General features: G+C 36.9%; 4 protein-coding genes and 1 long non-coding RNA gene across 11 annotated transcripts in view; 4 read left to right on the top strand and 1 right to left on the bottom strand.

Annotated features, from left to right (window-relative positions):
* The first annotated feature begins 105 nt into the window (after positions 1 to 105).
* On the top strand, positions 106 to 4,291 carry LOC107668381 (uncharacterized). Of its 4 annotated transcripts, none has more exons than XM_016460233.1 (3): positions 106 to 201; positions 1,417 to 2,071; positions 3,473 to 4,291. In XM_016460233.1, the coding sequence occupies exons 2-3, from the start codon at positions 1,460 to 1,462 to the stop codon at positions 3,602 to 3,604; spliced, it is 744 nt and encodes a 247-aa protein (XP_016315719.1). In that variant the 5' UTR covers positions 106 to 201; positions 1,417 to 1,459; the 3' UTR covers positions 3,605 to 4,291. The 4 variants fall into 4 exon arrangements, with proteins under 4 accessions (XP_016315719.1, XP_016315739.1, XP_016315747.1 ...); XM_016460253.1 differs by having other exon boundaries at positions 131 to 201; positions 1,153 to 2,071; XM_016460261.1 differs by lacking the exon at positions 106 to 201 and adding an exon at positions 812 to 1,303.
* A 996-nt stretch (positions 4,292 to 5,287) lies between these two features.
* LOC107668418 (uncharacterized) lies at positions 5,288 to 10,157 on the top strand. 3 transcript variants are annotated; one of them, XR_001631894.1, is made up of 12 exons: positions 5,288 to 5,349; positions 5,830 to 5,865; positions 7,635 to 7,682; positions 7,866 to 7,915; positions 8,103 to 8,147; positions 8,329 to 8,379; positions 8,555 to 8,604; positions 8,795 to 8,821; positions 9,079 to 9,107; positions 9,355 to 9,403; positions 9,681 to 9,722; positions 9,979 to 10,157. It is a non-coding gene; the product is annotated as an uncharacterized LOC107668418 (long non-coding RNA). The 3 variants fall into 3 exon arrangements; XR_001631896.1 differs by lacking the exon at positions 8,103 to 8,147 and having other exon boundaries at positions 8,333 to 8,379; XR_001631891.1 differs by lacking the exon at positions 8,103 to 8,147.
* Positions 9,841 to 12,219, bottom strand: LOC107668402 (ADP-ribosylation factor-like protein 2). Of its 2 annotated transcripts, none has more exons than XM_016460275.1 (5): positions 11,997 to 12,219; positions 11,673 to 11,783; positions 11,294 to 11,456; positions 11,019 to 11,099; positions 9,841 to 10,923 (listed from the first exon to the last, which is right to left on the bottom strand). In XM_016460275.1, exons 1-5 carry the CDS (start codon positions 12,059 to 12,061, stop codon positions 10,789 to 10,791), a joined length of 555 nt encoding a protein of 184 aa, XP_016315761.1. In that variant the 5' UTR covers positions 12,062 to 12,219; the 3' UTR covers positions 9,841 to 10,788. The 2 variants fall into 2 exon arrangements, with proteins under 2 accessions (XP_016315761.1, XP_016315766.1); XM_016460280.1 differs by having other exon boundaries at positions 11,964 to 12,045.
* A 1,795-nt stretch (positions 12,220 to 14,014) lies between these two features.
* On the top strand, positions 14,015 to 16,042 carry LOC107669228 (basic leucine zipper transcriptional factor ATF-like). The gene is made up of 3 exons (XM_016461393.1): positions 14,015 to 14,256; positions 14,564 to 14,668; positions 15,479 to 16,042. Exons 1-3 carry the CDS (start codon positions 14,179 to 14,181, stop codon positions 15,815 to 15,817), a joined length of 522 nt encoding a protein of 173 aa, XP_016316879.1. The 5' UTR covers positions 14,015 to 14,178; the 3' UTR covers positions 15,818 to 16,042.
* Positions 16,043 to 19,090: 3,048 nt separating this feature from the next.
* LOC107668366 (serine/threonine-protein phosphatase 2A 56 kDa regulatory subunit beta isoform-like) overlaps positions 19,091 to 20,337 on the top strand; it is an 18,217-nt gene continuing 16,970 nt past the window's right edge. The window contains exon 1 of the mRNA XM_016460209.1: positions 19,091 to 19,434. Coding sequence (XP_016315695.1) covers positions 19,239 to 19,434 — 196 coding nt within the window. The 5' untranslated portion in view covers positions 19,091 to 19,238. The remainder of the gene's footprint in view (positions 19,435 to 20,337) is intronic.

The raw sequence follows: 20,337 nt of genomic DNA, 5'->3' as shown, positions 1-20,337 counted from the left end.
AGAAGTTTGTATTTTTTGTAGGCTGCTTCACTTCTTCAGTTAATTAAATGAAACAGAAACCGAGAGAGAGAGAGGGAGGTATTAGTGTGCTTGAGTGACGACAGGTTCAGACAGTGTGACGATTGTGTGTGTCAGAGTAAGGTGAGTTGGACCCAGAACACAGAGCGAGTAAGAGCAGAGTCACGTGAAAACAACCAGCGGGTAAGTCAGCCTCCAGTGCTCTTGGTTTTGTTTTTATGTCTTATATTTGTTTATTTATCAATTTTTCTGTAATTTATATTTTTGCTTTGTATGTTCTTTTTTTCTTTAAATGTATGAATATTTTTAAGCTTATTATGAAGCAAACTTGAGATTCTGAAATGATAGTTTACACATAAAATAAGACACTTTATTTATATAGAAATATAGGAAACATAGCTTTTTTTATGTGTAAATGATCATTTACAACACCAAATTATAATATACTCTTAACTATGAAATGATAGTTTACACATAAAATAAGACACTTTATTTATATAGCAATATAGGAAACATAGCTTTTTTTATGTGTAAATGATCATTTACAACACCAAATTATAATATACTCTTAACTCTGAACACTGAAGTTAGTCAATTCTTTTTGAATTTTATAACACTTCCCAACCAGAACTACAGCTTGTAATATGAGACAACTACACCATTGATACTGACCTAACATTTCCAAAGAGTTGAAATCGACAGCAGAGCATTTAAATTAAAATATTTTCTCAGTATATCATGTATCGTAATATCTTAAAAACTAAGTTCCCATACATGTAAGTTAGTTATGGGCTTCACTAAAAAGTTTATGTGATCAAATATTTATAAGTACAGCTCTTAATTTCATGGTCCATTTCATTTGGAGTTCAGCTATTTGTAAAATATTTGAAAAGTCCAGCTTAATGAACGTCCTAATATGCATAATATAAAAAACGTGCAATAATGGCTGTTTAAACCTCTGCGCTGTATGACATATTTATGAGTGATTTTGAGTCACAGTCTTCTGTCGTGGCACCAGCTGCAATTCCAGCATGACCAACTGGAGTCAAAGTCAATGACAGGCTGGAGTTCATCTTATCATAAAGACACACTGTTCCTATAATAGGAATTTACTGATACACTGTATACACACAGAATGAACTTTGAACAGTGTGCCTATGATGCCATGACTGATAAACATGCATTAATGTGGGATGGAGGGGAAAGATAAACCTCAGGCCATGTGGATTTAATTTCGACAGTAGCCCCGAGGACGCCTGCTGCTCTTCTTCTTTTCTTTGATTGTGTAAGGACTGTTTTTTGTATAGTCTCTCATGACAAATATATGGCTGATCTTTTCTCAACATTTTTAACAGCACCAGCACACGTCAAAGTCATGTTTCCTTCCTTCCTCTTTAGATTGCAAAGACTGGATTAAGATCTCTCCTGAGTTCACAAGACCATGACTATTGGCAGGAGCTCCAAAAAGAACATGGCCCCTCGTTCTCCTCCTTTTCTGGACAAGGCTAGTGGATTCTATGGGCACTTGGATGAGATGTGTGGAGACGATGTACAGAGAGAGACCACAGAAGAGCAGATAGGATCCTTGAACTGGAGCAGCCAAGAGAATAGGACAGCTCCAAGCTGGATAGAAGAGGATGACCATGTGGTTGATTTTAACCAGGGTATGATGGATGACGATGGGACCACTTTACTGAAGAGAAAGCCCAGCAGACTGAGTCGCCGCTGGAGCAGGATGAGCTCCAGGAAGGCAAAATATGACAAATTTTCCTCAGAGAAAGAACTGGGTAACGAGACCAACAAGCCCACCTCTGTACATCTAAACCCAGAGGTGCCACCAGCAACCCAAACCCTGGAAAACAGCAGAGAACCAGAACCAACACTGGTCCATTTCTCCGTGAGGGAGCATGCTGACGACCAGATTCTGATCTCAGGGAAGAAGGAAGGAGAAGGGGAAATGGAAGACACAAGAAAAGAGAAAAAGCCAGAAGGCAAACAGAATGGGGAGTCATTGGAAGTTGTAAAGAGAAACACTCTCAAGAATTATCGCAAGGTAAGATTTAGTTGCCAATTAGTGTTGGTTTAATTCATTTTGTAAAATTCCGGAACCGGAATAGAATGACGTTCGGTTTCGTTGGCGGTTCCAACGTTCATTCCTCCGCCGAAATTCCTCCTCCGTACTGAAATACTTGTTCAGCGTTGTGCTCTTTGGTGAATAAAAACATGCCCGCAAAAAGCGTAGTCCGAACGAATGACTCGAATGAATCGGTTCTTTTTAGTGAATCAAACACAAACTGCTTACAACGACGTACGATTAGATTATGTAGTTAATGACGGGTAGTTCACATAACAACGTGTAGATAAAGATACCAATTAAGCGTTTGGCAGTGGTATTTTGTAAATATTAGAAAAATGAAATGTGTTCCCATATTTGTGCTTGCTTAGTAGCTATTGGTGTTTAATAGCCTATATAGGCCATAGTTAATACAAAATATTTGCATTTATGTCACCTTAAAAAAGACAGTCTAAAAAAACTTTTTTTCACTTGGTAATAATTTAATTGTGAATTAATCCGAACTTAATTGTGATACCTTCAATGCTCCATGCATCACCCCAGTATCTAATTACAATATTTAACTCCTAAGGCAGGGGTGTCCAAACTCAGTCCTGAAGGGCCGGTGTCCTGCAGAGTTTAGCTCCAACTTGCCTCAACACACCTGCCTGGAACTTTCATGCCTAGTAAAACCTTGATTAGCTGGTTCAGGTGTGTTTGATTAGGGTTGGAGCTAAACTCTGCAGAGCAGTGGCCCTCCAGGACAGAGTCTGGACACCCCTGTCCTAAGGCCTTAATATTATTTGGAAGATCACTTGAGCAGGCAGGGCTATGGTTACTCTGTAACCATATGGTTTGGAGGAGAAAGATATTTTAGACATCTGGGGTAAAGTTCCTTTTTCTGCATTGTGCAGAAATAAGCAGTCTTTTATTTCTGCTTGACTCCATCACCCCTTAACTGTTTGCTGCAATAGGCTATACCATGGTTTGCCTCTCCTTTCCATCTCTCCACCCTACCTAAACAGTAATAGCTTATATCCTTACTCCCACCCCCTTGTGTTATTAGTAATTTTTTGGTCCATCTGTTAAGTCACTGTCAGTTTTCTGTTTGCACTTATATAGTCAAACACAAGTGATACAGGGACAACAACTCTTTTCAGTCGCATACAAGGTGACCTTGGTTAGAGGAATGTCAGCAAATAACCAACCAACCCTGTCACCTACATTCTATGTCCTCTAGTTCAACTAATAAGGGCACATTCTTTCTCTGTCAGAGCAATGACCCTGTAGAACTGAACAAACTTCTGTATGAACAAACTTCTGATGTATGTTCATATATAAAGGGTGTTGTTTTCTGTGATAAACTGGCTTCATCATTTATTGTCATTTTTCTACTTTAAGGCTGTGGATGGAGCTTTCCGTCAAGGATGGGAGACTTTCGTTGCCAATCTGTACAGTGTGACACTGACACCTATATCATCAACCTCTTCTTCATCCACACCATCAGACAAAACTGAATTGAACAGGAATTGAGTTTTAGCAGAATTCAGATAACAGTAGAACAGAATTACTTGTATTTTCAACTTGATGAGTAATTCCAATTATTCATTTAATGTGCTCAAATATTTAAGAATGCATTGTTGTTCTTGCAAAAAACTGATAGCCACTGATCTTGTTTTAAACTGATCATCATGTAACTTGACATGAAAGGTAAATATTTGAACTTTTTATCAGTGTATAAATTTGTTATCACAGTGCTAAAGAGGCGTCTACCTGATCTTTGTTCCCTTTGTGAGGAAACACGAGGCCTATGCTATTATTATCTGACATGGAAAGATCTTTTTTATTAGGTGTGATAATGTTTTTGAGCTGTGAACAGTAGCAGAGTTCCTATACTTTGGCCATGAACGTGTATTACAGGTTATGTACCAAAGGGTTAACTCTAAAAAAAAAACAAAAAAAACTGGGAGCTCATGGATTAAAAAAAAAGAAAAAAAAAAAAGTAATCAACCGGTAACATCACCGGCAGTGAAGTGTATAAATAACTGAGCCAAGAGATGAAGTGAAGATGGCTTTTGTGTTTTTGGGACTTATTTATCTTCTATAACTTACTTGCTGAACCCAATTTCCTAATGACATGTAGGAGAATTTTTTGTTTTGTTTTATCTGCATTGTGACATCAAAGCAATGCTAATAATTAAAAGGAAAAGTGAGACAAAATCAACCTGTGTTGCTTGATTCTGTTCTACTGTACAAAAGTGTTGTTTCCCATACAGCAAAAAAATATATCTTTTGTGACCAAAATATATACCAAAATATATAAATGTATGCCAAATATATGTTGTAAACAGTGAAGCTCAATGAAAAATATTTTTTAAATAGAAAATATATTTAGCTTCAACCCTCATACACAAAAATTACAAAAATATATTTCAGAATGTGACATATGTGAATGTGTTTTCTTGGATTGAACATAGTGCAAAATATATATATTTTTAAATGTTTTTAAAATTATTATATTTATATTATATATTATATAATTATATTATTTTTATTTTTAAAATATATTTCAAAAGATATACAAAAAAATGGGTAATCATGCATTCAGAAAATGAGCATACTATGCACAGTATACATACTACATAGATGTAGACTAGAGTGAGTAGCTTTGCTGTTCCGAGGCCTACTAGTACCCTTGTATCTGTGCAGATATGATGCCATCTAGTGGAAAACGTGAAGCTTAAAAAAAAGACAATTATGATATTCATCTACTTTGTATTTTAACAAAATGCGCCAGTTCTGCAGCTATATGTAGGCCTATGTGTGATAGTCATAGACGTGTGTTATACATGGTTATACGTTCAAATTAGTAGGATGGAGGACCCCTTAGCACAAATTTAACTCTGGACATTTTTCATACTTGATTTATAATTTATGTCATTGTCACTGACCCCCCCACCCCCCATATTGTTTTGCCTCTCAGTGTCTGTGATTAATCTGCTGCATTTATTATTTTTGCTATAGAATATGTATTATATGCACTAGAATAACATATTTTTACATACATTTTGTGCGGCTACAGTTTATTCATTTATTTAATTTGATCTCATAAACTACAATGAATGCTGGCGCTTTTAGTGTAATCCAGTAACCTCATTGGTTGTTTTTAAAATGGGCGTGGATTTGACGTGACAAGAATAAAACGCGCCGAGACCATAGACTGTATAAAAACAGGCCGAGACTTTCCTTTCGTCCATTTTGGTGCAGCTTCTCCGTTGGTAAGGCGTTTTGCTATATTTACGTTACATGTACTTTAGTTGTTCTGTTTTATTTCTCCTACAAAGGGGGCCTACGCTATATATATATACTTTTTCTTTCTTAGTATGCATTTAAAGGTTTATTTCAGTTCATAGGCAGACTTCTGGGTGTTTCTGTTCCGTTGGCCCATGAGCCTCTGATGTGTTATCTGAAACCATCCTGGCTTACTTTTTGCTAATATTTGAAACTTTCCCATTATTATCAAAGTTGACTTGTTACTACAGCAGAATTAAGTCATATTTACCACTGGTTTGCTTTTTTTAAGGCTTTGCCGAGTTCTCTCAATGATGATAACTTTCACAGACCTGTACTGAAATACTGTGATTGCACGTTATTTATCTGAGGAGAGGCTGACGTGAATTTCTTACCTTTTGCGTTAAGAGTGCTCTGGAAGCTTCAAATGCAAACACGTGTCTTGACTAGAGGTTTTTCTTTTGCAGCCATGGCGGCTACGACGAGCATGGGCTCATGGGAAGGTAAGTTCTGTAGTAAGGGTGCATTTTAGTACTTTTCCTGAAGCATACATCTTTTGGCCAGTTATGTCTAATGGTAGAATTATTACATTTAAGCACCACTCCTTATGAGTGCACAACGCTATATTTGCATTCTTGGATGTGTTTTAGAGACCAGTTTGTGCCACTTCTATGTGGACCTGATATTAGGCCTGTCACGTTAACAACTTTATGTTGTGCGATTTTGACTGCCCCAGAAATAAATGCAATAAACTATTGTAATTAAGACTATTTTGTGCCACTGAATAATATAATCCCAATATAACGGCATAATAATGCAAGAAGGCATACACACTTTCAAATGATGACAAACTTTTAATTCTTAAGAGTATTTAGATCATGGAAATTAAGTCAAAATAAGATGTTAAACTTGATAAAACGGTGAATAAACGTTTGCTAACTGCAAAGAAACTAGTAGAAAAAAGAGAAATTCTCAATTAACTTGTATGGAGATTTTTCCATCTACAGATTTTACCCTGACCTTCTTTGTAAATTAAGGGTGCACAGCACACTTGCTAAAAAAACCCACAATCACTACTTAACAGTCAGATGTCCGTATGCACAAAGGCACAGATCCCTAAACAAGGCCATATCTGCAGATGAAACTTTTTCGTGGAAGCGTTTTTTGTACTAGCACCGACTACACTGCGAGAAGCTGCAAAAGACAGGCGCAAGTGGAATGCAAAAAACATGGGGACATTCATTTTTATGTAAATATAATGGACATTATATTGAGTAACCAAAAATTGAGGTCATGTAAATTGTGCGAATAAGTCTATATATCTATCTATCGATCGATATGGCAAAAATATATCACGTGTGGTTGTTTTGTTTTTGTTTTCCAGGAAAATCATGATTTACCACTATTCTTCTATATCACTTTTTACAATTTTGCAAGTTTTCGGAGCGTTACAGCCACACTATTTTCCCTATTTTAAAAACAAAGACTTACAAGCTGAAAAAATCTTTAAAAAAAAACAATGGCAGACATTTAGGCCAAAGTGGGCAACGATAAAAATCTTAACGTTATTATAAAATAAAAATAGATGCATATTACAACTAGACAATATACAAATAAAACAAGCAGTGCTTTATTTTTCAGGTTCAGTCGGTGTATTTAGCAATAGCAGTCAAGAAACCGAATGAACCAATATAAAAATACAATAAACACTTCACTGGATAAATGCATTGATTCTTATTAAAGCAATTATATTCGTTTTTTTTTTCTTTGCCTTTTGTATTAACATTTAAAGGGATACTATCAAAGTCAATGGGGACCAGCAACTGTAATGAAATGTTAACTCGGCGGTAGATTTACATGTGACCGGGTCGTGTTGTACAGTATGCTGAGACGGAGACGCCAGAACTGCAACTGATGGAATGTGCGCTGTAGCAGGATAATACAATATTTCTTCAAAAACAGATTGTGGTGACATTTTAATCATCCACGATCAAAAATCCTTATCGCACACTCCTAATCTTCCACCTATGGTTTAGGCCTGAATTATGGTCTACCACACCCAAGAAGTAACGGCAGCATTTGTGTGCTGAGTGTGAATAGTCATCCAGTGCTACTGTGATGACTTTTGAATTCTCTCTTCCTGAATTGCTTTGATGTAACTGTTCTAAACTGAGTAGCATTGGACATCTAGCGCACACACTGCCAAGCATTTCTTTCTAGTTCTAGTCATGTTTGTGAATGCAGGCACTTACAAAATGCATTTGTTTTGCAGTTTCCATGCAGGATGCTGGGATGAGTAGACAGATCTTTTAAATTCAAGGTAAGCTCTTCAAGTGTTGAGGTTCTCCCTTTTAAGACTGAACATTTAGATGATGATTTCAAAGACAAGCATATGTCTGAATTCCAGTGATGTTTGCCTTTTTTATTCTGACATAGTCCAGATGATGAGTCCAGTCTAGTCACCTCCTTATTGTGGTATTTAAGTGTTTTGTTCTACTTTAAGGGCTCATTCACATGAACTTGGAGGGCATGGTGACCATAGATGTTGTATTGGTAAGAGTATTTTCATATTCAAAATTTGTTTAATTTTCAACTTGTCAGAAATTATTACTCTTTCATATCTTAACTGGACGACAGATTTGTCATATGGCATTCTAGTCACCAAAGTATGATCCGACTGTATAGTGCTTGTTTTTGAACTGTTGGCTGCTTTCTGTGCTTATGCTTGTTATTTTTCTAGATCATCCTACTTTATCTGTGGTGGTCATGGTGCGGCCATAGTGTTGTGTGTGTTTTTTTTTTTTTTTTCTTTTTTTTTTTCCCCCTCCTTTGTATTTCTACTGTTAATATCTGGACAGCATTATTGTCCCATGACGTTAGTTACCAAAGCCCTGATCAGACCGTGATAAACCTGATGGTCTTGTTTCTCTGTAGTTTAAATATTAAAGGTCTTTTGTTTTTTTTAGGTAGTGTTGGAACAAAATGACCTTTTCACCAAGAACCTGCAACTCCCTAAGGTACTTCGGTTTAATTTTTTTAAATGCTGTTTTGCTCCGTCTCTGTGACGAAGATACTTAGCTCACTTTGACCCAATGTGAAAAGTCCCGAACATCTGAGAGATTTATTGGATGTTTATAATTCTGATTTTACATATGCCCGTGTCAGACATGGTTCCTCTTATTTTCTTGACAGGACTGTTATTTGTCCAAAACCAAGTGTGCCAAGTCCTTTGGTGGTACTAGGTAAGGTTACTTGCTCCCATGTGCTGATTATTAACCCTCTGAAACTGATGATGATTATCTTTTGGAATCTCGTTCGTCTGAAATCCTGTTGATAAATCTTTATTACTGAAGTTACAGCACATGATTCACCTACATTTGGAATGCTTTCTGTAACTGAAATGACACCCAGATTGGTTTTCTCTCCTAAAAGGTTGCTTACCTGAAGTACTCTCAGCAGGTAAGAATATGCATTTCCTATGACAATTTCCATTGAAATGGTCCCTTTTTAGTTAACTTGCACCACTCGGTGCTCTATTCCATCTGTAACGTATGATGATTTTTGCAGTCTCGTTCGTCTGAAGTCCTGCTGATAAATTTAAGATTACTGATGTTACAGATTAGGCATCTATCTATAGGTGTTTATCTCTGCATTTGTGTAGGTCTACCATCTACCATTTTTTTTTTTTTTTTTTTTTTTTTTTCCTTTACCTATAGGTGGCACATCTGATATGAAACTTTAACCGGTGAGAATTCTGTTCCTAATATACAAAATGACAAACCTATTGCAGCTGGTCCTTTTATGATGTAACTTGCACATGTCTTACGCCCTGTGTCAATACCAGAACCTGAAAAGGTGAACCCACTGGTGTTGCCTGGGTAACAAGGGGATGACTTGTTGGGGTTACCAACAGTCTGAGAAGGACTAGCTTAAGTGTAGACCAGTTTCTTTTCATACGTTCCCTCATTTATTTTTGTCTCAATTGCTTGCAGGACTGCAGTGGATTCTTGAAGTTCTTCCCCCTTGAGTGTACTGAAGCTAGTATGCATTTTGTATTTTCAACTCAAGTTACATGTGAACTAATGGGTGTGATGACTGAGTTACCGCCCCAGTCTGATTTATCTGACTGAATGGTACCCTCTGACCCCAGTAATGGTTTTCAGTTAAATTGTGCTTTCTAATCTTTATTTTAAAAATTCAAGTTTTTTTTTTTTTTTTAAATGCCTGTGTAATAAGGGGATGACTTGGTTACCAAGTCTATTAAGGACTAGCTTTAGCATACATGAAGCGTTTTCCTTTTTTTCTTGTTTCCTTACAGAACTACAGTGAACTTTCCCTCCACAAGTTCTTACTGAAGCTGGTGTGTATTTTGTATATTTTCAATGAGTTACATGTGAACTAATGGGTGTGATGACTGAGTTACCGCCCCAGTCTGATTTCTGACTGAATGGTACCCTCTGACCCCAGTAATTTGTTTGATTTTAAATTTGAAATGTATGGATGTGAGATGTGATTTTACTGCCCCAGGCTGAAAAGTCAGGACTGATTGATATCCCCTCTTGATCCTTTTTTTTTTATTCTCCCCCCCCCCCCTTATCTTTCTTTATCCCCCTTAGGTCTCGTAAACTGCATCTGAGAAGTTGAACTGGCTGACACCGATTCGTGTCCTTGTACTGTGCATCTGCTGAACTGAAGTGTTGACTGCATGGTGTTAATAATTGACAATATAAATGGAATGGTTTTTCCTTTTTGTATTTATTCCTAAGCTGCTTGCAAAATAAATGGCTTTACTGAATTTGCCGTTTCAAATCCAGTTGTGTCCCCGAGTCTTCACCTCTTGCATTCATGTTTGTATCGGGCAACTTAATCTTTAAATGGGAATGTGACACTTTGCACTAAAATTCAGCTTGTAATGCTTTAGGCATCATGAACTAACAAATGGCATTTAGTTGTGCAATGCTTGCTCCTATTAGAATTCATTTATTTCTGTAACTTAACTGTTGGTAGGCAACGTTCACAGCATTTAATATAGAAGTAGTGTTCAATGTTGGGTCATAATGTTAAGGTAAGATTTGCACGAAAGCAAAAACTACTGCCGAACAAACTGAGGTCCAAAAATACCCCTTAAAGGGCAAAAAAAAAAACAAATGAAAGGGGTGTAGTTGAGATGCAACCACCCTCTAAAACTTCAATCAAAAAGGGAAGGCTGACCTGTAAATACTTTAAACAGAAGGAAAAAGACTGCATCAATTGTAATTGAAAATGACCAGAGACAAGATTTGTCAAGGCAGAAATAAGTGTATTCTTGGTAAGTGATGGCTTAACAGCTTTACAGCTATTTCGACATCCTCAAACATTTGAAATACATGTTCAGCACAATTTTTTTTTTTTTACAGTCTCTAAAATGTGCTAAAACATTCAGTCCATCAGTCAGCTGTGAAGATCCGAGCTGCTATATCATCGAGTAGCCAGTCCACACCCGTTAGCAGGTTCTCACCCGTCACGGCACTGCATCCCACAATACACCAGTGATGGGTCTTAATGTCATCAAGCGCTAAAACCTGGGCAAAATTCAGAAAATGAGCATATTCACAGATTCCTGCAAATGCAAGGCAGTTTCATTAAAATACAAATGTCCCTGTTTAACAAGACTCGCCTCTCGGATTCCATCTTTTGATGAAGCACCTGGTAGGTCCTGTTTGTTAGCAAAAACTAACAGAGTGGCTCCTGCTAATCGCTATTTGAGAGAAATGCATTAATTATAAAGTGTAAAACATTACATTTTATTCAACATCACATGCTTGATTCGAAACTATGTGGCCTATTGTCACTTGTGTTCAATAAAAATGCAGAGTAAACGTCAAAATCTGACCATTTCATTTCTTTAAACTCTGTAACATTAGGTCCAAGTAAAGATATTGGTCCTCTCACCTCCTCTAGTAATAAAGTACTCAGCTCTTTCCTGCAGTCCTCCAGTCTCAATCTGTCAGCGCTGTCCACTACCCACACCAGTCCATCTGTACTCTCAAAATAATTCCTCCAGTAAGATCTCAAGGACTTTTGACCACCCACATCCCAGATATTCAGCTTAAACCTAATTTCAGTGTGAAGAAAAAGATAAACAAAATTAATGCATTTGAGAATTATTTGAAATGTATCAGCAATATTGATAAACAGTTTGTATATTTGTACATTCTCTTTACACACATATATACCCTTTTTAACAATTAGTTTCATTCAAATTTAGCATCTTATGCCCTTAACTTCTTATTGATTCAAAACATGTATAACAACCAGTCTTTTGTCGTACCCTCTGTGCTCGAGAGTCTTTATGTTGAAGCCTAATGTTGGAGAGATCGTGCTGACGTCCTCGCCGTTGAACTTCTTTAGGATGGTTGTTTTCCCAGCATTGTCAAGACCCCTATAACAGGAAGGTTGAGGACCCACAACAGTCTTTAGCATTACAAGTTATAAAAACATTACACTAAACGAGCCTTGTTTGAGTAAGCGACACTCGTGAATAGAGCGAGTATGCAATTTATTAAAAATAAAAACAGTGGCTTAAAAAGAATATTGTTTTCAAAGTTATTTATATGAATACATTTGAATTCAGTTCTGTGAAAAGATAACTTGCAGCATAAGTAGACGCATTTCACGCTCCTTGTGCTTCATCTTCTTTAAGATCGTCAGTAAACCCATCGCGAACGTTTACGTGTAACCCACTGAACTGACCTTAACCAGAAATCAAACGTTAACTATCGTTAACTAAATAATTTCCTAAATAAAAATCACATGCGTTGTGCGCAAAGCCAGACTGGAAACAAGGAAGCGTTACTGTGAGTTGACACAACACATTGAAGTATGATTGGTTAGAGAGTGCGTAAAGATGGCGCTGAAGAAATATGATTGGTTCTTTTAACTGTCATTCATACTTGGGCTTTTTTTTTTATTGGCGAAGGAGAACCGCGGCAAGGGTGTGTCTGCTTTTCCAATAGGTGAAGAAAGTTGTCAACCAGTCGTTTCTATAGCAGCGCCCCCTTGTGCGTTTTCCAAACATGTGAGCTGAACTCCACCAAAAAGACTTCTTGTAAAGTAAATTAATCCAAAATCCTTTTAAAGGGGTCATATGATGTTGCTAAAAAGAACATTATTTTGTGTATTTGGTGTAATGAAATGTGTTTATGCGGTTTAAGGTTAAAAAACACAGTATTTTCCACATACTGTACATTATTGTTTCTCCTCTATGCCCCGCCTTTCTGAAACTCGTCGATTTTTACAAAGCTAATCGGTCTGAAAAGCGAGGTGTGCTCTGATTGGCCAGCTATCCAGTGAGTTGTGATTGGCCGAATACCTCAAGCGTATGATGGAAATGTTACGCCCCTTACCATGCCCTGTCTGGCCGGAACGTAACATAAAACCATGTCTGCATTTGTGATCGGAGACATGACAAATAACAAGTGCTACTCTACACTGCCCTTCTTTCTTTGCGTGAACATTTGGGCGGTGTTATGCAAATCTTCCCACTTCCTGACATAGATATGTGGGGGCGTGTTAGAATGAGACGTTTTTGGTAGGCGTGGTTGACTCTTAACTTTTATAAAGAATATCTCTTTGGATTGGAGACTTAAGTCTTTGCAACTTTACAGATCTTCTTTATGCACCAAGAGCTTGTAACACTCCAAAGAGAAAGGAAAACTTGAAATCGCATCATATGACCCCTTTAACATTTAACAGCTAGCTGCCAAATATTATAGTCTCTTATTTAAGGGTAGACGTTTACATTAAAGATAAAATAAAAATAATAATTACAAACAAAAACAGCCACAGTGATATTAAAACAGAGAACCTTTTTAATGGTGGTGTTTATAACAAGAAAACATGATGAGGATGTTGAATATCTCAGTGAAGAAGTTTAATGCAGTATAGTAAAGTATGGTGTTAATAATAATTAAAAACTGTTATGTGGTACAATCATCATTTTATTGTTTAGATCTCATAAACAATAAAATGATGAATCAAAAATACTGTGATCTAAAACATCTAATTGAATGTTTGTCAGTTGTCCTTTGGCTTTCATCGAAAGAAAAGTATAGTAGCTACACTAATTGTAGGACAGCCCCCTAAAAGAAACCTTTACGGTAAATTCCTTGTTTATTCAGTCTGTCTCAGTTTTTGTTTCCCCCGACTTGAACCTGCTGACCTTATGTGTGCAGCAGATCCTTATCAGCTGCTGCCAAATGCCTGTAAACATTGCTAAGCAGAACCTTGATGCTGCTAAATTATACTAGTAAATAGTTTTAAAATGCTGGATTCACATCATTTGTTATATTAATCTCAGTAATAATGAAATACCGTAATAGCCTTTCATAATTAAGCCTTCATATACCACACAGTTACACCCGTTTGGACTTCCTGGTAGGAATTCCCAGTATTTGTCACTAGAGCGGGAAATGAACAACCCAAATACTGGCAATAGCCTACTGTGCCGGAAGCGCTGATCTCCCTGCTCCGCTAACCGGGCCATTTAAAATAATTCGAAACCGAAAACAGTCGAGTCCACCCCTCTGTTGCGTCAGTCGATTCACAGAGCTATTGGCTCATTCTGCCGCCCACGGCCAACATTACAAAGACCTCAGACCAGTTTAAATCATGACCACTGACAACTGCTGCATCAGGATTCTCTTAACGCGCTTGCTTTTCAGTTCCAAGAATTGTGTTCAATACGGAAATACTATCAAAGATCGATTTATTCTGAAAGTATACATGCAAGCATTTTGTTCTGATTTAACTGCCGAAAAGCATTCGTGTACTTGGAGATGCCAGCTGCCCTCATGGACAACTTTGACCAGGGAAGTCCTTTCTCACAAAGTGATTCTCAAAGTCCTCATGATTGGGTTGGTATAGAGTGAATTCATTCATTTAATGTTATTTTACTATGTATAAATAATATAATGCTGTTATAACAAGCAATAAAGTACTTAAACTATTATTATATTTTCTAAATTATTTGTTATATTTAATATTTTATATAAGTTTTTTTTTATTATTATTTGCTATTATTTGTGCATGTGTGTGAGTGTATGTATATATGTATATATAACAATGACATAAAAAAACGAATATTATTTGTTTATATATAAATAAATCTATATTTATATTATATAATGTAATTCACATAAATTATCTGATGAATATCTTAAGAGCACACAGTCAGAGGACCACAGGCATCATCGCAGAGAAAAAAACAGAGATGCAGCTCGCAAGAGTCGCAGAAAACACACAGAAAAGGCAGACTTGCTGCATGAGGTCAGTAGCAAATTAGGACCTTTGACACTCTCTTTCAAATGAATGGGTTCGGTTTGCTCTGTCCCTATTTATGTAATCTCTTCAAATCCTTACATTTGTTGTGTACCTGTATGTATCTTTTCATTCACATTACTCACTCAAATATATTTACACTTTTTGCTCTTTATTATTGTTATTGTCAGCTACATAACCTGTACCCTTATAATTCTTTGTAATTATTAAGTAACGTGTCATAATGATAACCTTCCGCAGAATGTGCACGCTTCTGCTGAGGATTTTTTTTGTGTGTGTTTGTTAATGATTACTTTGTAGTCTGTGTGTTGGTGGAGGAGCATTAGTATTGCACAACCTTTCAGTACAGAGGAGGCATTTCTGGGAAACACGGTGCATGACTGGGACAGCTTACAGATTAGTTGAGCTAGTGCCAGGCTAGTTATTTCAGTTTAACATCTGACATGTCATATACCTTCACTTTCACTTTCATTTTCTCTTCAGATGATGTACAAATCTTGGACTTTCCCTTTTTATCCAACCCACTAATCGCATCTCAGATCCTTTCCAAGACTAACAAAACATGAGGAAGTCTGAATTGTTTTGTTTTTTTAAGAAAGTGTGTAATGAACTATGAACTTAATATGTGGGGAGAGCAGGTCAAATCTATTTTAAATTACTTTTTATTTTATACTACTCACAGCTACTCTATATTTAACTATGCCACATTTCTTTCACTTTGAAACGTCTGCTTTTCAGCTGAATTCATCTCAGTATTGTACTCTTTATAAACTAATTTATTTAATTATTTTTACTTAGGAACTCCAAACTCTAGAGCAGTCTAATGCCGCATTCGTAAAAGAAATAGCTGAACTGAAGAAGGAGCTTCAACTCTACACCTCAGCTTTGGAACAACATATACCTCACTGCACTAAACTATGTCCATTTGAACCATCAGCTCCTGTTACTGGAGGTCCGTCCACAGCTTCACCCTCTACCTCAGATATCACATTCAGCACTGACCCCAACCTCTTGCCGGACCTTGCATTCTTACCAGAAAGTAATTCAATGGACATATCTCTAACAGACCTTCTCGACAGTAGCGACTGGTGTCCTTGGGACTCAGTGAATGGGAACGGGTGCCTACAGCAGTTTTGAGGTTTTGTACAATCAGTTATGTTCTTATTTGATGACAAGGCTTACATACTGCATCCTGCAAACAGCTATTTTTTGTTGTGTTCAGATGCTAATGGTGCTAAAACCCTGATCCATTAAGGTGTGAATATGTTGTTTCTTATAATTTATTTAAACAATACTTACAGATGGCAAGATTTGATTTACAAGTAGCTATATTTTAGATATGGGCATTATTTTTTTTAGATGTAAGACCACAGCCTAAATGTTGGGCTTAGTGATTCCATACTTTAATCCATTTTGATTTGTAAAATGAAAATGTTCAGTTATTTCATAAATTATATTTTGATAATTTCAAGAGTTATTTTTTAAAATATGGCCAGTGACACTCATTCTTGTCGAGATCTATGAAGATATTCAACAATACTTTAAAGATTAAAGCAACTGTGTGTAGTTTTGTGTATTTTGGTGACTTAGTTTGGAGCCAGCTACAATCAAGTAAGTGGAATTTCCTTGTTGTAAATATCACTGTTCAAATTACAGTGGCTAGCTGTAGGCTACACATACATTTGCTGCTGCTGTAAATCAGTCCTCTCTTTTTGTGAAATTTCATACCCACCAAACTTGCATATTCCCAGAGCAAACGTTTACGGAGCAGTGTGGGGTAAAACCAGAAGCTATTCACTTTATAAGAAGTCAGTGTACCATCAAAATGATATTTGAAGGTAAAAACGGTACATACAGTTGCATTAATGTCTTACAAGACGTACCACACAACTTCTATGATTATATATATATATATATATATACATATATATATATATATATATATATATAGCAATAACACATCCAAACACATAGTGAAGCAGGAAGGAGAGAGAAAGATGAAAAAAACAAACAACAATCCAGAATAGTTGAACATATGTAGAAACAAAATATGTACTCAGTTCAGAGGAACGTAACAATCAGCACAAAGAGGAGACCAAGTATGCCAAAAGTTATTAGGCCTCTGATGTAAGCTTTTCTAATGGTTTAAGAGAAGCAGCCTGACTCAGCCTGATCTGTGGGGCTGACCATAACAGAAGTCCCCCCCCCCACCACCAAATCTGTTCAAACATTTAACACATTATGTACCTGTAGATATACATTCGGAGACAATGCAAAGGATTTACCAGTAATCTTCTGCACAGTTTTGTGAATCTCCCTCCAGTGTGCTTTGATCCTGTCGCAGTCCCAAAATACATGCATCACTGTAACAATGTCAACCTTACATTTAAAAAACAACTGGGAAACATTGAGGAATATTTTATGAATGTAAACCGGTGTTAGGTACGTCCTGTGAATAATAATACATCCTAGTTTTGTTTATGGTTCAAAACTTCTATTTTTTTATTAGCCTGAATTAAAAATTATATTTTAGTGGGGATTAGTAAAAAAAAAAGTGTAACTGTAGACTGCCAAAGTGCCATTGAAAGGAAATAAAAGGAAATGTTGGAATAAACAACTTGACACATTTTTTTCATTTTTTTTTTTTATTGTTAATATTTAAAAAACCTTTGTCTGTCAAATCAAAGTAAGTGTGGTGTGACCTATATGCAGGCAGCCATTTTATTTACATATATTTTGATATTTGTTCTGGTTAGAGTAATGTTCAAGCAATTATGATATTAATGACTTAAAAATGTATTATGTTTGTAAACAAATATTTAAAAAATGTGATTTTCTAAGTCAATATATAGCCTTTAAAAAAAAAGTTTTTAGACTAATTTAGTCTTTAAAAACGTTATTTATTTTTTGTGTGGTGTACTTGATGGTCATCCAACTGGACATTTTTTAAAGTCATTAAAATATAAATGTAGTAGTTGTATAAACAGTTTTAAGAACTTGATTTTTAAAATATTTTTTGTATTTGTCATTGACTCGCATAGCTACACCTAAGAATATGTCAATGCATGAAACCTCGAAGAAAATTTCTGTAAAACAATATCAATCGCACTCAATCTTTCTCGATGGTACAGCAGTTGAGGATGCTCTCTCGATTACCAAAACGCCCATAACATTTAGCATCACATTTAGTAGGCTAGTCTTTAGGTAGGTCAGCGGCACGTCGTCCTTCGACTGATATCACAGAACTCGTAGTTAGCGACGGACTGAACAAAAATCAGCGGATACAGCGACGGGTGAACGCGCGGAATAATGAACGAATGAAGCAAGAACAATGGCCAACCTGACAGTCCCAAAACACAGCGGCTAACACAGACTGAGGCAGCCAGTGAGGGAGGGACAGAGGGAGGAGAAGGGAAAGGGGCTGAGGTAGAAGACAGCTGTCTGATAAAGATACGGATGAAATAAAAACAAATAGTCACTTAAACGGTGAATAGAGTCAACGGTATAGCCATATAACATATAGCGACGTCTAGAAGAGGGTCGCGCAAATGTAGGAAGAGTAAATAAATAAATAAGCGCGCGTGAGCGTCATCCGCAGTGTGTAGCATCTACATCTACTTGCACCACCTGAAGACAACGACCGACACTGACTGCTGGGAAATAAAGAAACGGGTGGAAAACACGAGGAATCAGCGGAGAGGAAGGGCGACGGGGGAAATCAACGAGACTGTCAACGTCCTTGTGATACAGAAGTAACTGAACAGCGGTTTCTTGTAGTATTTGAGGCAAGGAGGTAGAAGGGGGTATCGGTGCTGCAGCGGCTGCCGTGATGCTCAACACATGTAGGCACGTTTGAAGCAGTTCATCCCCGCCCTGTGTGGATCTGACCGAACCGAACCGACTGTACGGTAACGGATGTTAGTAGGGGGGCGCTGGAAGGCTCTGAAAAGGACTTGAGGCGCAGAACTGGTGACTGGTAATATGACGATAACCTTTAATTAATAAGTGATGCATTTGTACCTGTGTGGAGGAGATAAATAACAGGATTTTAATTGCTCGTTTGTTTTTCCAACATGGATTGATTGGCCCATGATCACTGTATAGAATGCTTATTAGCCTACACCCGAGTTTTAATACGGTACCGATTTATGCCTCTAGCCTATAGATATTTAAATAAAGACCACATTTAGGCCGATGACTTTCTGATGACGACAGTACGGCAGAGATGTCTTTATTGTAGAAATGTATGTTCACATCAATATCTCTTCATGAAGATATAGACAGTTACATCCAACCTTGTGCTTATTTTCGAGTCTAATCTCGTTTTTTAATGTAACACGGGCGAGAGACGCGTCAAATTGAACACCGATAGGTTTTACTCCACCATACATTTTTGACCAGGTCAGATAACTTCTGTCTTTAGTCGATCCCTGCTTGTTGATTTTACTTTTTAAATCCAAGAAATGTTTTTTTGTCTAAATAGCAAGGCTTAGGAGCCTGCTCTCGCCGTTGGCTTCCTTCCTCGAACAACCTTCTGCCGAGCACCACCTTTGCAGCGATGGAGACCCCTACGAAGCTACCTCCGTCGAGCCCATCATCGCCGACCACGGGCTTCTCTGTACCGAGCGCGGAGAAGGTAGACGGCTTCCCCCGCCGCTCGATGCGTCGTGCCCGGCAGCGACGGTCCCATAGCTCCTCACAGTTCCGCTATCAGAGCTCCCAGGTGGAGCTCACGCCGCTGCCCTTACTTAAAGGTAGGTTACTTTAACTGGGACGTGAGGTGGTTTGTTTTAAATGGCATGTTAGTTAGGAAATATGGAGAATAAAAATGAATCCCCTGATATTGAAATAGGCTATTACAGCCATTTTGGTAGTTGTGAACTCAGTGTTTTCATGAGCAGCCTTGAGAGATGTCATGGTACCTCCATAAGGACTCCAAATGTAACTAAATCTTCTGAGGAGCACAGCTAGACTCAGTAGAATTCCCTTTAACGTCATTCAAGGATATATAATCTAAAAGATCCAATGTTCTGACTGAATTTTTATTGGTTACATTACATGGAAAGCGGGTTTTGTAACATTAAATTCAACTCAACTCAAATACCTTGTGTTGTGTAGCAGAAACCTAAATTAATTGAGTAACCCCAATAAGATTAGATGTATCAAAGTAACTCAAATGAACCCTTTGCAGTACTAGCTAACATAGCAATATAATTATTAATAATAATTCATAATTAATAATAATAATTTATGCATATAGCAGATGCTTTTATCCAAAGCGACTTACAGTGCATTCAGGCTATACATTTTTTACCAGTATGATATATATATATATATATATATATATATATATATATATCATATATCAATATCATAAGCAACTTTTCTTGCTTATAATGTAGGATGTTGGTAAATGCAGGAAAGAAGAGATTGCTCATTGCAGTGGGATTTGCATAACTGTTCATTAAGGGAAACAACACAAACCATAGAATCTGGCTCAAAAACATACAAAATAAAATTTCTAGTCAACAACCTAGTCCTATGCAAAGTTTGCTGGGAATCAGAAATTCCTAATCCAGTTTAGTTAATGGCAACAAAATTATTCATGTAGTCCAAATGCAGTGAGTAAACTTCTGTTTTGCAAACGTGTTTTTCAT

Source organism: Sinocyclocheilus anshuiensis, unplaced genomic scaffold, assembly GCF_001515605.1.
Source record: "Sinocyclocheilus anshuiensis isolate Anshui unplaced genomic scaffold, SAMN03320099.WGS_v1.1 scaffold337, whole genome shotgun sequence".
Classification (NCBI taxonomy): Eukaryota; Metazoa; Chordata; class Actinopteri; order Cypriniformes; family Cyprinidae; genus Sinocyclocheilus; species Sinocyclocheilus anshuiensis.
The sequence above is the reverse complement of the archived record's forward strand: the minus strand, read 5'-3'. Positions and strand labels throughout refer to the sequence as shown.